Raw genomic sequence first — 16151 nt, 5'->3', positions numbered from 1 at the left:
CATGTGAGTTTGTAAAACAAAGTGGTGAGGAGGGGTTGGAGACGAATCACCTCCTTTATTATAAAAATGAATAATAGAATAAGGCAGAGTTGCACTACACTGAGGTGGAAGACCTCATGTAGAGGAAGGTGTGGTTGTAGTAGATTTATCGGGTAACTAAATACTAATACTAACAATGGAATTAACATTGATAAAATTAAAAATTAAAAAAGGGAGAAAGCAGGAAAATACGTCAGAGGGCAGACCGGCACCGCACTGAGATCGAGGCACTAATTATAATGATGTAATCATACTGTAATCATAAACTAAACTAAACTAAAATGATAAAAACTACAAAACTAGAATAAAAAATAAAAGGCTGAAAATAAATAAATTTGAGGATCTAATGGATCTCTGGTAGATATGCAATATATTATTTTATAATTTAATAATAATAATTTAACTAACATAAATAACAGATATAAAATAAATAATAAATAGAATCAAAAGAAAACAAGGCTGAGGGCCAAATGTAGCAGAGAGGTGAAGGCACTCTCATCTCTCATTGGAGACGATGGGGTAGATAAAAATGATTATGCAATTATATGATTATGTAATGATAATTAATTTACAAACATAAATAAATCAAATGAAAACTAAGGCCGAGGGCAGAGTTACATTCTACACAGGTCAAGGCCTTCATGGAGTAACAGCATGGAGTAACCTTCTGGGGAGAAGGTGTGGTGGATAGTAAAAATATTACATAATCACGTTATTATATAACAACAATAATAATTATAATAATAGAAATACCTTAAAACTATTAAAAACTGCTATTACTATGATTATTAAAGTTTCGTTTGGTGGAAGTGCACAAAGTCCAGCTGACCAAGGCACAGGACTTTGTGCACAGGACTTCAGAGTATGAACTGGAGGCCTTGTAGTGGTGGTAGTACCGTAGTAGTGGTAGAAGTAATAATACTACTGTAGCTAATACTAAACTGTCATAGTAATACTAAATGTTCCCTTTACACAGGTGCGATTGGTTGAGAAGTGCAAAGCCAAGCTGACAGTGTGTATTAGCTAGTAGTAGTAGTAGTAGTTATTGTAGTAGTAGTAGTAATTGTTCTTGTTGTACTTAATGTTCCCTCTTTTGGTTTGCCAAGCTTACAGAATGTTGTAGTAGTAGTAGTAGTAGTATTAGTAGTAGTAGTAGTAGTAGTAGTAGTAGTAGTAGTCAAGTCAAGTGAAGTCAAGTCAAGTCAAGTCAAGTAGGTTTTATTGTCAATTTCTTTACATGCACTGGTCATACAAAGAATTTGAAATTACATTTCTTGCTTTCCCATACAGACATAGACTAATCTAGGTAAGGACATAGACAGTATAGACACAGACATACTTATACATGGACTTAAGACAGTATGGACAAAGACAGTGCTCATACAGACATTTAAAGTGCAAGACTGGACAACAGAAGACTTGTAGAGGACATACATTAAAAGGTAATTGTTGTTGTTGTTGTTGTTTTTGTTGTTGCTGTTGCTTTTGTACTACTAAATGTTTCCGCAATACAGGTGTGTTTGGTTGTGGAGTGCAAAGCCAAGCCAACAGTGTGTAGTAGTAGTAGTAGTAGCAGGTAGTTGTTGTTGTTGTACTAACTGTTTCCTCTGTGCAGGTGCGTTTGGTAGAGGAGTACGAGGCCAAGCTGAACAAAGCCCAGGCCTTCTACGAGCGCGAGCTGGAAGCCATGCGTCGCACGCAGCAGCTGACCACCGAGAACCTGCTGGCCTGGAAGAGAACTGAGGTCGAGCTGCGCAAGGTGGAGCTTTTTATTTATTGTTATCATCATTACTGATTTTATTGTATTCTGTATCTTTTGCTTTTGAGCCCGTTCATGCAGAGTGTCTATTATAATCTTGTTCTTACCAAGATGGTTATGGCCATGTCTTAATCTTTTACAAAGTTCTGTAACGTCATAGTTATTCAAGTGTCAAAGTTGATGTAGTTGTTTTTTTCCTACAGGATCTCGAACGAATTGCGTCTGTAATCTAATGCAAACCAAAAACTGAAATTGTGTCCCGTTTACGATGCATTCCCTTTGACACACATGCGCAGTGGTCATGCAGCTGTCTGTGACAGGTTAGGTTTAGGGAAAGTTTCAGGGCACAACTTTAAAACTCAGAAACATGGCATTACTGACAGGTTAGGTTTAGGAATGAGTTTGGGAAGGACACAGCTAGACCAATCAGAAGCTACCTTTGTGCTCTAGACAGCAGGGAAAGTGTCAGAATTTGGACGCAATCTCGGATGTTGGTTTGCGTGACAAATTGGACGCAATTTCTCAAGATCAGGCTTGTTTTATCAGCTGGCAATCTCATCTGCTCCTAAAAGCAACAAACATTGATTAATGAGAGAATATGATTGATACCATGCCATGTACTGTAAATACTGTAAATCTGGGGTGCATTTCCCACAATTGTAGTTGCTAACTACATTAGCTACTTTGTTGGTTGCAATGCAATTACCCATTGGCAACTAACCAAGTTTAGCCTGTGCTGCTTTGCACAATCGTTCTGATCTGAAAGAGAGCATGGAAGCTCGTCCCAAAGTATTAGCCTGTGGTAGATAGCCAATCCAAGGATGAGGATTGGTGGAAAGATGACGATGAGTATTACTCAACAAATGAAAGCTTGCAGTTACAACTGACACGATTGGCTACGGGCTATGTATATGGCCGATAAACAGCTGTTGGCAATCAGTTGATAAACCAAACTTCCCCTACAAAAAATTCAGTAGGCGGTCTCCAGACCATATGTCACTTGTGATATGGTCTGATGTAAATCAGGCAAACCCAAGTTGATAACTGGCTCATAACTGCTTTTGAGAAACTCAACCCTGATTTGATGTGTTTGATTTTGTATTTGAAGGAGTTCCAGGTGCAGGAGGCGGCGCTGCAAAGGACGCTGGGTAAACTGCGTGTGGAGCTGCAGAGGGCGCAGGAGGAGTCGCGGGAGACTCGGGACAAGACCAACCGACTACAGGCCTCGCTCAACAGCGCTGAGTGCAGCATCAAGGTGTGACTCTTTTGTAATTTAAGTTTTTTTGTTGTTGAAACAAATGTGGTACAAAGTTAATCTGGTACCGTACATCATGTAGGGAAAAAACACACAGGACATTTGAAGTAAGAAGCGTGCGTGTGTGTGCGTGCGTGCGTGTGTGTGTATGTGCATGCGTGCGTGCATGCGTGCAGGCGTGTGTGTGACTGGCGTGCGTGTGTGCGTGCGCGCGTGCGTGCCCCTATGAGTGTGTGATTTAATTCCTCCTGTGTCTGTCTGTACCCATCAGGAGCTCCATAAGCAGCTGGAGGAGGCGATTCAGGACGGGGAGATCTGGGTGATGCAACTGAAGGATACGGAGTACGAGCTGGAGTCCAGCAGAGACCGCGTACAGCAACAAGCCAGAGAGATACTGCACAAAGCCAGTGAGTACGCACACACACACACACACACACACACACACACACACACACACACACACACACACACACACACACACACACACACACACACACACACACACACACACAGCAGGGGCTGCATGCAGCAGCAGGCACGACAGCTCCTGCATAAAGCCTGTGAGCCCCTTTAAATCTTCACACCAGACTTTTGTACACACACACACACACACACACACACACACACACACACACACACACACACACACACACACACACACACACACACACACACACACACACACACACACACACACACACACACACACACACATTTAATCATTGAAGGGTTTGGTGTCCTCCTGTATCTTCCAGCTGGTTTGTTTGATTACTTTGTATTAAGCAGCCGAGTAATAAACCAAAGTTGCCAACACTGAACATTTCATGTTCTTTTCTACTTCCAAATTTTGCAATTCTGGCCATGCTAGGGCCACGATGTGCTCTTTGAACTTCGGAAGAGATGCCAACATTACAAGCAGTAGGAACACTTCCAACTACTTCAATGGTGTTCTTTTAAAGGAAGCCTTGTAAAAAAAACTCGACTAGCCAGAAAATTGGCTACTCTGCAGTCTGTGTTAGATGCTATCAAAATGGCTGTGGCTGGTTGGGTGATTAGGAGCATTCGCATTGAATCGGCTCTGACATCAGTGGCAGACCAAGTGAGAATAAAACCGTTTAAAAAGCCAGGAGTCTTGCACATCTTGCCTGGAGCTTTTTTGAAATTTATTTCTGAGAGAGTCATACATTTTTTATTGATCTCTTTAAGCCAACCTGTCAGTCAGCCAGCCAGCTAGCCTGGCAGCCAGCCTTTTTTCATCTGTTGTTAGGCCCTTGTTTATGATGTTTTAGATGTTCGATGCTCAGCCGTAATACATTTCCGACAATGTGGGCAGCATCTACAGTGCGAGTAGAACAGGAGTGGGAAGGCTTCTGGTTCCTTCTAGTCCATATGGGCCCTTTGTTGCCATTTGAGTTTCCTTGCCTCTCGCTGGCAGACTGCCTTTTTGATTTGTTGTTAGGGCCTTCTTTATGACGTTTTAGAAGTTAGATGCTCGTACTTTATGTTTCCGACAATGTGGGCAGCACCTACTAATAGTGCAATGTGAGTAAACAAAATTTAGTCAAGTCAAGTTTACTTTTTTTTGTCAAAAATCTATATACGGTAACAGGGTTAACACAGAAGTTTGAAATTATGTTTGACCAGTCTTCAATGTGCAGTTAAACTAAACATACAGTACATATAAGACATTGACAAAAATGTATAAGACATTGACACGCACGCGCGCACACACACACACACACACACACACACACACACACACACACACACACACACACACACACACACACACACACACACACACACACACACACACACACACACACACACACACACATACAATGTGCAGTAAAACCTAAAAGTATACATGAATTTGCATACTTTCTCTGACACATTCACTCACACACACACATACACTTGCACATGCTCACACACACGTGCGCACACACACACGCACACACACAACAGAGAGTAGAAACTGTGGTCATGTAGGTGATGTTCTGCAGTATAGATGCAGTATATAAGGTGCGAAGGGTGGAGTGCAAGAGGCATGCTGAAAGAAATGTTCATGGAATGTTCTTCAGTGTCTTTGACATGTTCATGTAGTTTTCATCAGTGTGTTGAGGAGTCTGATAGCTTCTGGAAAGAAGCTGTTTCCCAGTCTGCTTGTGCGGCACCGCATGCTGTGGTAGCACTGCCTTTATTGTAGTAAGGAGAACCATTTACAAGAGTGTATCAGCCATTTTTTATGATGTTTGATGTTTGATGTTTATGTGTTGCCCATCACGTTTCCGAGAGTGTGAGGAGCATTTTACATCTAAAATGAAACTGAAGTACAGTATCTAAGATCTAGTCAATATCTCCCTCTGAGAATGATTCCTATATTTATCCTATAATATTCCTATAGGCCTATTTATTTTTAATGTCAGCTAGCCAGCGTTTTTGATCTTCTGCCAGGCCCTTGTGTAGTATTATGTTTGATGTTTGACATTGCTCATCACGTTTTTTTGGACATGTGTGAGTAGCATTTTAAATCTAAAATGAGAGTGAGTCAAGATCAGGTGGTCAATGTGTCCCTGTGGGATTGAATCCATTTGATTCTAAATTAAAATTGGTGAATGTGCCAAACTGTATCAGTCAGACAGCCAACCTTTTTCATCTATTGTTTGCCCTTATTCAGGATGGTTTTTGGATGCTCATGACTTCCCCAATTGATTTGTGAAAAAACAATGTATTGCATTCAGGAAACCAGGTTTTAAATTATTTTTTGATGTTTGTAAAATGCTAAATTAAAATCTATTTACAGAGGGGATTATGGATATCTCATTTTGTTCGAGTTGAAGTTGTGATAGGTATGAACAGTGTATCGTAGGCCTACTTTGAGTTCCACTGAAAACCACACCATATCTTTAAGAGTTGCCATGTCTTCAATACAAGAGTGGATCATGAGTGAGACGTCACGGCAACATCTCTGCAATTATCTGAGATTGAGTCAAAATGATTGCTGTGTTGTTGTGCACGTCTCTCTGTAGCCGAGGCTGAATCTGATTGAAATGGTGTTTGAAATTGCGAAAATGATTGAGATGAGTCCCTAGATTGTAATCGACTGCCTCTGCTAGTCAGCGAGCCAGTCATTTTCATCTGTTGTTAGGCGCCTCCCTTGTAAAGGATGTGCTTGATGCTGCTCTTTACACATTTCTTGATTGTGTGTGGGTAGCATCTACAATCTATAAGAGTTGATCACAAGCAGGGCCAGACTAACGCACAGGCTAGATATGGATGCAGCTTAGGGGCCCGCTCTTGCCAAAACTGACTGGACAAAAGTGAAAAATTGCAGAATTGTGACAATATGCAATATTGAAAAACTCATCTGTTGTGTTGAGAGCAGTTGGTATACATGGTACCCTTAATTCCTAACTCCTAATTATGATTGTCTATGTAGATTTGTCACGAAATGTGCCTTCCGGAGGGCCCCAAAGCAGCCTGTAGCCTAGGGGCCTCTGGCCATCTTAATCCAGCCCTGAGTAGAGAGGACAGCAATGTCTACCTCTGGGAGGGCTTCCACATGGTTGCTGAATGGCAATGAGTCAGTGTCCGCTTCTGAGACTATGATTGTGCTACAGCAGTGTTTCTCAAACTTTTTCAGGCCGAGGACCACTTTGCCCCCCCTAACAATATTCAGGGACCACCTGTCAACTGAATTGACAGTTGAGGAGTGCTTATTTGACACTGATCATTTCGATGTAATATATTCACATTACAAGACTGCATTTTTGTGGTTAAAATAATCAGATAAAACTTCAGATATGTTCAGTTTTGTAATTATGTTACAAATATAGCCTACTGCTAGCTTGTCTTGGAAAAGTAGAAATCCCCTCACGGACCACCTGAGTTCTGTCGCGGACCACCCGTGGTCCCCGGACCACACTTTGAGAACCCCTGCCCTACAGTATCTCATACCGTGGCCCTATGCATAAGAAAACCTGACCACATTTTGTTCAGCGCATCTCAGCTCCTTGCAATGAATTAGCTCAAGCTACAGTAGCACCGGCTTCAAAGCCAAGTCATCAGGAAAAAAAAATGTATTAGCATCTGGGCTTTTACCGATCATTGGAGTAATTCAGGATTGCATAAGTGGTGGTACTAAGCTCACCATGTACTGTAGCTCTCCCTTCCTGTCCAAGTCCCTGCAGGCCATTTACATACATTAACTTTGCCCAAAGCAGAGGAATCCTTTATGATGGCCATTTCAATGAGGCAGTGTTGAATACGAGTTCAGAAAATCATGTATAAGCTCACCAGGCTTACTGTCGATGCTCTCCGCCCATAATCTACCCACATCTCAACTGCATCTATTTTTCCCAAAGGTCGGATGGTTGTCTTTGAAGGTCACACAAATGTAATCCCTCACAATACTATCAGTATGCTGCGTGTACTGTAGGTCCCTTGGTTGTGTAAATCTGTATTCCACATGCATCATATGTGGTAGTTCTGCTGCTATTTAGAATAATTATGTCAACTACTGTAGGCCTACATCACCAGGAAAAGGCTAACGCCCCACCCCCATCCCTTACCCAACCAGATTGTAATGTGTGATATTTTTTGTTAATAGAGCTCCAAAGTCACCCGGAAACATGTAGCAGACTGTAGTATTTCCAAAGAAAGTGGATCTAACAAGAAGCGACACTCAGGTCTTTTATGGGAAATAGAGGGCGTTTTGAGTCAGTTTTGAGTCAAATCCGCCATTCTGGAATCACGTACGCCACTGTGTTATGACCAGTATCCATAGCAACGTTCTTTGGCCATGGGGCACCTAAGTCTCCACCCCTTCCGGGCGGCTTGTGGGGCTGGGAACGCCAAAACTTTTGACTGTGTTATAATGGACTGATCAAAGCTATTTTCCGATCCACCTCGCATTCCCCCGTCGATCACACATATGCTGTAGCTCAGAATTAATGATAATCAATGGTGTGCTTGTTGACTTCACTTGGCAAGCGATTTTTGATTTGTGTGCGTGCAAAAATATACAATTATTTGGACTACACAACAGAAGTCGCATGTCCGACGTGCAGCCACTTCAGCCGCGGTGCAGCGGTAGGGTTGGCTGTGCCTCGGTTCACGTCAAATATGCGGCGCACGTTGTAGTCTCTAACACAGTTTTGCACAAAAGCTAAAATAAGTGGTCGAAAATGAGTGGTCTTACGACGCAAATCCAAACCTTTCAAATTCACTGCCATCATATGTGAAATCCGGAGCACATGCCAAACGGAATGAGGATTTAGCTTGACTCGCTCCATTAACTCTCATTCAAATTTTTGAGAGCTCCAGCCCCACGGATCGGAAGTAGAAGGGCGTGACTTAGGCGCCCCATAGGAAAGACCGCGGATCTAATGCTAAAGTTAGCACAATATGGCTAGCTACTTTGGCAACTTTAGCCTTATAGATACTCAAGTTCTGCACTGATTGTGTTGAAAAAAACACATGAGATGGTATAAGCATTCATAACTGAAGAATTTCCGATAGTTATATCGATGTAGTTTTACCGTATTATGTAGAAATCCTGTACACATTCCCAATGCATTCCAATGTAATTTGTCCGATATTCATTCCAGAATGGCGGCCGCGGCCGAAAATCATGGGGCAGAGTGTTGCAATGGGGCGTTGTATTGAGTGTCGCTTCTTGTTAGCTCCACCTTCTTTGGTATTTCTTGTTAGCATTTAAGGACTTTCCGGTTGTTCCCAGCGACGACCGTGGGGAATGGGGACCAGTCTCAAATAAAGTGTGTGTGCAAACACGCGATTAGCGAACCCCCGCAAACTGACGAGGGTATTACAAATAGGCTATATGGATGACATGATTGATCATTTTTGTGTCAAACGCCGACATAAATACGATGTTGCTATCACATGCTTAACCCGAAAAACTGGTAGACTACAGGAGGGAAATTTCACGTGCCGTGACCATGGTAACCCACGGCAAACCGCCACAAACCTTCCTAGTACGAGACTTTGGAAATATTTCTAACTAAAGCGGCGTGCACACACAAAGCTAGCTTTTCGCTTGCTCGCCTACTTGCCACTCTTTCATGGAACGTTCGCTGAAAGTTCCCGCGGCTTTAACTGCCAATGAACAGGCGAGAAGTACCGAACTCTGCATTCCAATTGATTACTCGCTTACTCGCCTCGCTCTAAGATAAAATATTTTCAACTCGAGATCCGCCCACATCGCATCGCTTGTACAGTACTCACCTACTCGCCTGCGAGTCTCGCTGGAACACATCGACATTCTATTGACTTCATTCGCTGAGCGAGTAACTAGTGGCGACGTGTGTGTACGGCCCTTTCAATACCAGCCGTTTTTTGGAATTCAGCCGTAGACTCCCAGCCAATTTCATTATTTTATGTCATTTTTTTGAACACCCACCGAATATTTTGTCTTCAACCCACAGACACATGTTCGAAAGCCCAAAAACTCAGCTGTCTGTATATTTTTACGAAGTTATTTCACTTTAAGCGAGCACTGGTTTAGGTAAAAATTGCGATTTTCAACATTCAAAGTGAGATAAAGCCTTTTTTGTCACGGGTGTGCTCTGACTCTCCGAGTTTAAATTGCGGGTCTAAATGCATTTTCACGCCCAAAGAACAACTCCAGTAGCTTCCAAGTAAACTATTTTGATGCAAAAATCACCTGGCCAGACAGTTCAGAGCATCTGAAATGTTAGCTGGCTAATGTCACTTGACTGGCAGTTTTCGTTCTGTATATAAAAGTAGACGTGCCAAAGTACTCGCCCAAAAGTAGATTACTTCCTGCTGTGTTGCATGTTGTTTTTCATCACAACCTTCCATTTTACACCTATCCTGATGGCAGCAAAACTCCTAATCCATCATATGTTTAGGAATAGGCTAGCTAGCAAGGCAAGTATGTTTTGATTCTCCAGCCCAAGGAAGTAACTCGAGACGTGACGTGATGTGATCAGGAAGTTGTTTAACTTACTATAATAAAACTCAAATACTGTGTGTAATAAAATGCACAGATGATGAAATATCCAGATCCTGACTTTGTAGGAGTTTTGACTTTGTAGCAGTTTTGACTTTGTAGGTGTTTGATCTAGGCTATGTCAGTTCTGTTCATCACATTATTACGAAAATCACACAGAATATGCATTAGAATGTGTAGATTCAGAATCCAATAAAAACACGTAAAAACGTAATTTTACGGTTTGGGAGCCAACGCATGGGAGGCAAAACATTTATTTACATTTTATCAAAAGAGTGTTACCAGGAGTGAAAAACAACCTAAGTTAGAAGTATTTCCAAAGTCTTCTACTAGGAAGGTTTGTGGCGGTTTGCCGTGGGTCACCATGGTCACGGCTCGTGAAATCTCCCTCCTGCAAGTTTTCCGGGTTAAGCATGCGATAGCAACATCGTATTTATATCGGCGTTTGACACAAAAATGGTCAATCATGTCATCCATACAGCCTATTTGTAATACCCTCATCAGTTTGTGGGGGTTCGCTAATCGCGTGTTTGCACACACACCTTATTTGAGACTGATCCCCATTCCCCACGGTCGTCGCTGAGAACCGGAAAATCCTTAAATGCTAAATGCTAAGAAATACTATAGTCTGCTACATGTTTCCGGGTGACTTCGGAGCTCTATGTCACCAAGGTCTTCCTGCACACTCAGCCACTCGGGGCTTGAAGTCAACCTTCACAACCTTCCAATTCTCACTTCAGATTGGTATGGGAGGCACAGGCAGGATTCCACTTATCTCAAGGTCTAGGCCAGTAGATCAGCACTATCGTATCTGTATGTGTCTTCAGGAGGGAGGTTTACTCACGTTCTACTGTTGAAATCTGCTAGTCGGTATTCGTAACCATGCGGACAGTCAGCCTGGAAAGCACAGATCAGGGGCGATTGACATGTCAAACGATTCAACCTGAAGTGAACATTACATAGGCTGATGCCTTCTGGCACCGAGCTCATTTCATATTTTTAGCTGAAGTTCAAACTATTTTAATGCTTTTGATGCCCTCAGCACTAGAAATGCTTTTGCAGCTTTTTACTCTTCCATACAAAGTCAAAGCCGCTTTTCACACGTACAACGCTTGCGGTCTGTTTGCATGGTTACACTAACACCACTGCCCCCTCCCCCTACAGGTCAGATTGGGTCACTGCAGGCCACCCAGATGAGCCTGGAGGCGACGATGCGGGACGTGGAGACGGAGCAGAACCGTCTGAGGGAGCGAATCGTGGAGCTGGAGCAGGAGAGAGAGCAGCTGCAGGCCCACAGCAAGAAGCAAGAGGAACTGCAGCACCAGCAGATACAGGCACTCGAGAAGGTAGAGTGCTCTACTGTAACATACCATGCTACACTGCATTACACTATACCAGACAACACTACTGCATATCATACTACATTACACTAGTCACTATACCACCGCACAAGCAAAGTGGAGCTGCAGCACCAGCAGATACAGGCACTCGAGAAGGTAGAGTATTCTATTATACCATACTATACTACGCTACACTATACGAGACTACACTACTGCACATCATAATATACCAGGACTTCCCAAACTTAAAGCGATGGTTCGGAGTAGAATCACCCTAATGCCATTTGAACCGTGACACCCATCCACCTTTACACCCGAAGTGTTTTCTGCCGCAGGCTTACATCAACAGAGTTGCCGTGTTATTCGATGTTTATTCCGGATAGCTTGACTCAAGCGCATATGGATCCTGGGCACCGTCTCCAAACTTTCCCCACAAAAATAACATGTCATGACACCAAACTTCTACAGTATAACAAATGTGGTTTGTACTCACAAAAAGATGAATTTGAAACTTTGTACATAGTCCAGGAGTTTATTAGTAACAACACACGAGACGATTAGCTTTTCTGCTGCTAAACATCCGTCGACGTCACTTCCTCCAGCTGGGACTGTCCACTTATTGTAAGGTTTGTGTTTTAGTCCACAGCCAGGATATATGCACGAGTGTGGCATCGTCTTCTATTTATTAAACGTGGTAAAATTTAAATCCGAAGTGGTTAATTTCTAGTTGTAGCGCAAGCTGTCTTTTTGAGTTTTCCGCCTTCCGGACTCACGTGTATTTGTTTCCATCAACAAAGTCCCAGCTGGAGGAAGTGACGTTGACGGATGTTTAGCAGCAGAAAAGCTAATCGTCTCGTGTGTTGTTACTAATAAACTCCTGGACTAAGTACAAAGTTTCAAATTCATCTTTTTGTGAGTACAAACCACATTTGTTATACTGTAGAAGTTTGGTGTCATGACATGTTATTTTTGTGGGGAAAGTTTGGAGACGGTGCCCAGTATCCATATGCGCTTGAGTCAAGCTATCCGGAATAAACATCGAATAACACGGCAACTCTGTTGATGTAAGTCTGCGGCAGAAAACACTTCGGGTGTAAAGGTGGATGGGTGTCACGGTTCAAATGGCATTAGGGTGATTCTACTCCGAACCATCGCTTTAACCATAGGAAGGCCCCCCATATACCAGTAGATTTCAGCAAAGACCCCACTTACATGGGTCGCTCCACACTATTTTTTCACAACCATAGGTCTGTGATTATATTATATTATATTATATTATATTATATTATATTATATTATATTATATTATATTACACTTAGCTGACGCTTTAATCCAAAGTGACTTTACAGCTTATTTACAAGGTATTGGTTGCAGTTTTACAGTTACAGCTTTATGGGATTAGGGGCCTTGCTCAAGGGCACCCCAGTCATGGAGTGTTGTAGGGAGTTGGAGTGTGAGATTCTAACGTGAGACTCTCTGGTTTAAAGCCCATCTCCTTAACCATTAGGCCAATAGGCCATGGCTTGTACTATACTGTACACCAGACTGTACACCAGTGTTTCTCAACCTTTTTTTTGGCGAGGCGCCCTTTCAATTCATGAAAAATTTCAAGGCACCCCAAACCAACAAGCCGTAACATGGCATCGCATCTGATACCACACAAGCTTAAAAGGTAACACATTTGGGGACGTCAGACGACCTACGTTCGAAGTTGCAGCGAACTGGGGCGACCTATATTTACTTTATTGTGTGTAAATGGCAGATGAACGATTCCACTGACTAGTATTAACTTCAATCAAATCAATTTAGACAAATATGTATTATATTACATAATTTCTTTATCAGCCACATTTCCGCGGCACCCCTGAGGGGGGCCCGCAGCACCCCAGGGTGCCCCGGCACCCCTGTTGAGAAACACTGCTGTACACTATACTACAAGAGCTAGGTGGTGTACTAGAAAGAGAACCAGCACAGCAACAACAGCAGCACATATCATGTCTTGCCCCATTGTCAAGTTGGTGGTTCTAACATGTCTGTGCAAATCAAACCAGGAAATCGGTCTTTTATTTGTGTGTGGTTGTTTTTTTCCGGTTGCAAAATAATCCACTGAAAACACTTCAGATCCTTTTAACTGAATAGAATGGAAGCTTGGTGAATTCAGTCATTGGACACACCACATGTCTCACACTGTGCACACACTACTGTATGTACAGTATATATCTCACTACAACACAAAGATCTCCTCAGGTCCCTTGTGGGAATATCCAGGCCAAGAAAAAAAGTAGGCCAAGCATCTGCACACCATATACAGTATATCCACACCACATCACAATATATAGTGTCTTTGTACTCCACACCACACCACAGTATAGTATCTGTGTACTCCTCACCACACCACATATGTATACAGTGTCTTTGTACTTATGGTAACATCATACCACATACACCCTTGTCAATATTCAACATTCAATAATTGCCATGTCAACATAGTTGATGGGAATTTGGATGACGCTTTCTTTTACGGTACAGTTACCGTATGTAATTACTGTGTACTTTCTGGGTAACAACAGGGTATAGTAACAGAGAGATGATTTTAATGAAATCTGTAGCCTGCTCTCTCCTCCTGTGTTCACCTACTGTACCTCCTGCATCCTAATGCTAGATGAAACAGACAATAGCCTACTAATTTTTCATCACACTACACTACACCACGTGCAATTTATGGTTGCTGATGCTCATAAGGACGTATTTGTAAATTCAATCTGACGCTCTGAAAATGTAATACTGCCAAATTGTTCATATAGCACCACATGCTCTCTCTCTCTCTGTCTTTCTCTCTCTCTCTCTCTCTCTCTCTCTCTCTCTCTCTCTCTCTCTCTCTCTCTCTCTCTCTCTCTCTCTCTCTCTTCTTTCTCTCTCTCTCTCTCCAAACTACGCCACATTGCTCATACAGCAGCCTCTCTCTTCTTCCATCTCCCACCTTCCATCTCTCTCTCTCTCTCTCTCTCTCTCTCTCTCTCTCTCTCTCTCTCTCTCTCTCTCTCTCTCTCTCTCTCTCTCTCTCTCTCTCTCTCTCTCCATCAGATGCTTTTTGTGAAATCTAGTCTATAATTTAGCACCTGCTGCTGCCTCAGCTGCAGCTGCGTCCTACTACACCCACTCGCACTCTCATGCCGTTCTCACCAAAACCCCACGCATGACTCACTAGAGTAGACTGACATACTGAGATAGAGAAATTGAGTGGTTGGTACAGTGGTTAGATAAATGTCTTGCGTTCATTATGTCCTCTTGTTAAACCAAGTCGGTAATTTTCTTTTGGTAAAATGGTAAATGGACTGGATCTCTATTGTGCTTTCCACTCCTCCGAGGACTCAAAGCGCTTAACATTGTATGGCTGACATTCATCCATTCACACTCACATTCACGCACCGGTGGCGGTGGCTGCCACGCAGGGTACCACCCTACCACCAGGAGCAATTTGGGGTTAAGTATCTTGCTCAAGGATACATTGATGCGTTCAGGCAGAGCGTTCAGGGCTTGAACCTGAAACCTTCTGATATCCAAACAGGCTCCTCTACAGCCTGAGCCACCACAGCATCTCCACAAAAACTTGTCTCAGACCAGTTTTTCCTTTATACCTGACATTTTTGGACGGTGTGACTTCTGTCTCCATTAGAGGGTTACACAGATGTTGGTGTGGGATTTGCTTTGTAATCAGCTGAGGTTACTATTACATGTCTAGAATACAAGAAAGCTAACGACTTTATGGCACAGAAGGTGTTTGTAATGGTCAATGAAGAAAATGGGTCATTAGATTTATATTGTCCTAATTAAACAGTATGAGTTATATAAACAGCCCTTTTTGCAGTGTCAGATTTGCATAGACGTGCTGTATTGCCATGTACCGTATTCTATTATGCTGTATCTAGTAAACAGTACTTGAAATACTTAACTATACTGTAAATTTAGTATATACTGTGTTATTTTGTGTGGTCACTTAGTGGCATCATACTATGCTCATAGACTTACTAATAGACTAGGCTCATTTTAGTTGAGATGCAGGTGGCGAAGAAGTCAAGTAGTCTCTAATGTAGTGTTAATATAGTATATTAGTGGTGTGGATTAGCACTGCCCTCACGATCCGATACGATCACGATTTGGGAGGTAGCGATTCGATTCGATTCTATGCGATCCGATACGATCCGATTCAATTCTACAATGCATTGCAATGCATTACATTTCTACTGAAAGCAAAGCAAATGTTTAATCAGTCATGATGAGGCAATACAAATAGTCAGATACTGAGCAACAATTTATTGGTTGTTTTCTGTATCAGTCTGTATCAGTCTTGCAATGTTTTGAAGTGCTTTTATTTAATTTAACATTCATTTGCTCCCGAAATATCCATGGAAGTTATTGAAACTTTAAAAAAATTCCGGATCAATTCTGGAACTTGCCGGATCGATTCTGGATCGTCCATGCCCCGCATTGGATTGCATCGCCGAATCGATCATTGTTGACACCATTATAGTATATAGTGTTATATGAATTTCACATTATACAAACCAGTCGATCATTGACTGTATATTAGGTTATTTTTGTAATTTTTGTAATGTCACCATAAAGCACACACTTTGCTATACACAGTTGTAGCCTCTTACAAAGGCTATAAAAACAACTGCACTGTATATTACATAAGTCACCTAATTCTTAGTGTTGATAAATTAAATGTTCATCATTTCTGAAGTGGGAAATAGTCA

The 16151-nt window shown here is 42.2% G+C and overlaps 1 protein-coding gene across 1 annotated transcript in view; it reads left to right on the top strand.

Annotated features, from left to right (window-relative positions):
- fam184aa (family with sequence similarity 184 member Aa) overlaps window positions 1-16151 on the top strand; it is a 102282-nt gene that overhangs the window by 6240 nt on the left and 79891 nt on the right. The window contains exons 5-8 of the mRNA XM_063224097.1: window positions 1655-1798; window positions 2907-3053; window positions 3325-3460; window positions 11215-11396. Coding sequence (XP_063080167.1) covers window positions 1655-1798; window positions 2907-3053; window positions 3325-3460; window positions 11215-11396 — 609 coding nt within the window. The remainder of the gene's footprint in view (window positions 1-1654; window positions 1799-2906; window positions 3054-3324; window positions 3461-11214; window positions 11397-16151) is intronic.

Source organism: Engraulis encrasicolus, chromosome 19, assembly GCF_034702125.1.
Source record: "Engraulis encrasicolus isolate BLACKSEA-1 chromosome 19, IST_EnEncr_1.0, whole genome shotgun sequence".
NCBI classification, from domain to species: Eukaryota; Metazoa; Chordata; class Actinopteri; order Clupeiformes; family Engraulidae; genus Engraulis; species Engraulis encrasicolus.
This window is presented reverse-complemented; position numbering and strand designations above follow the sequence as displayed.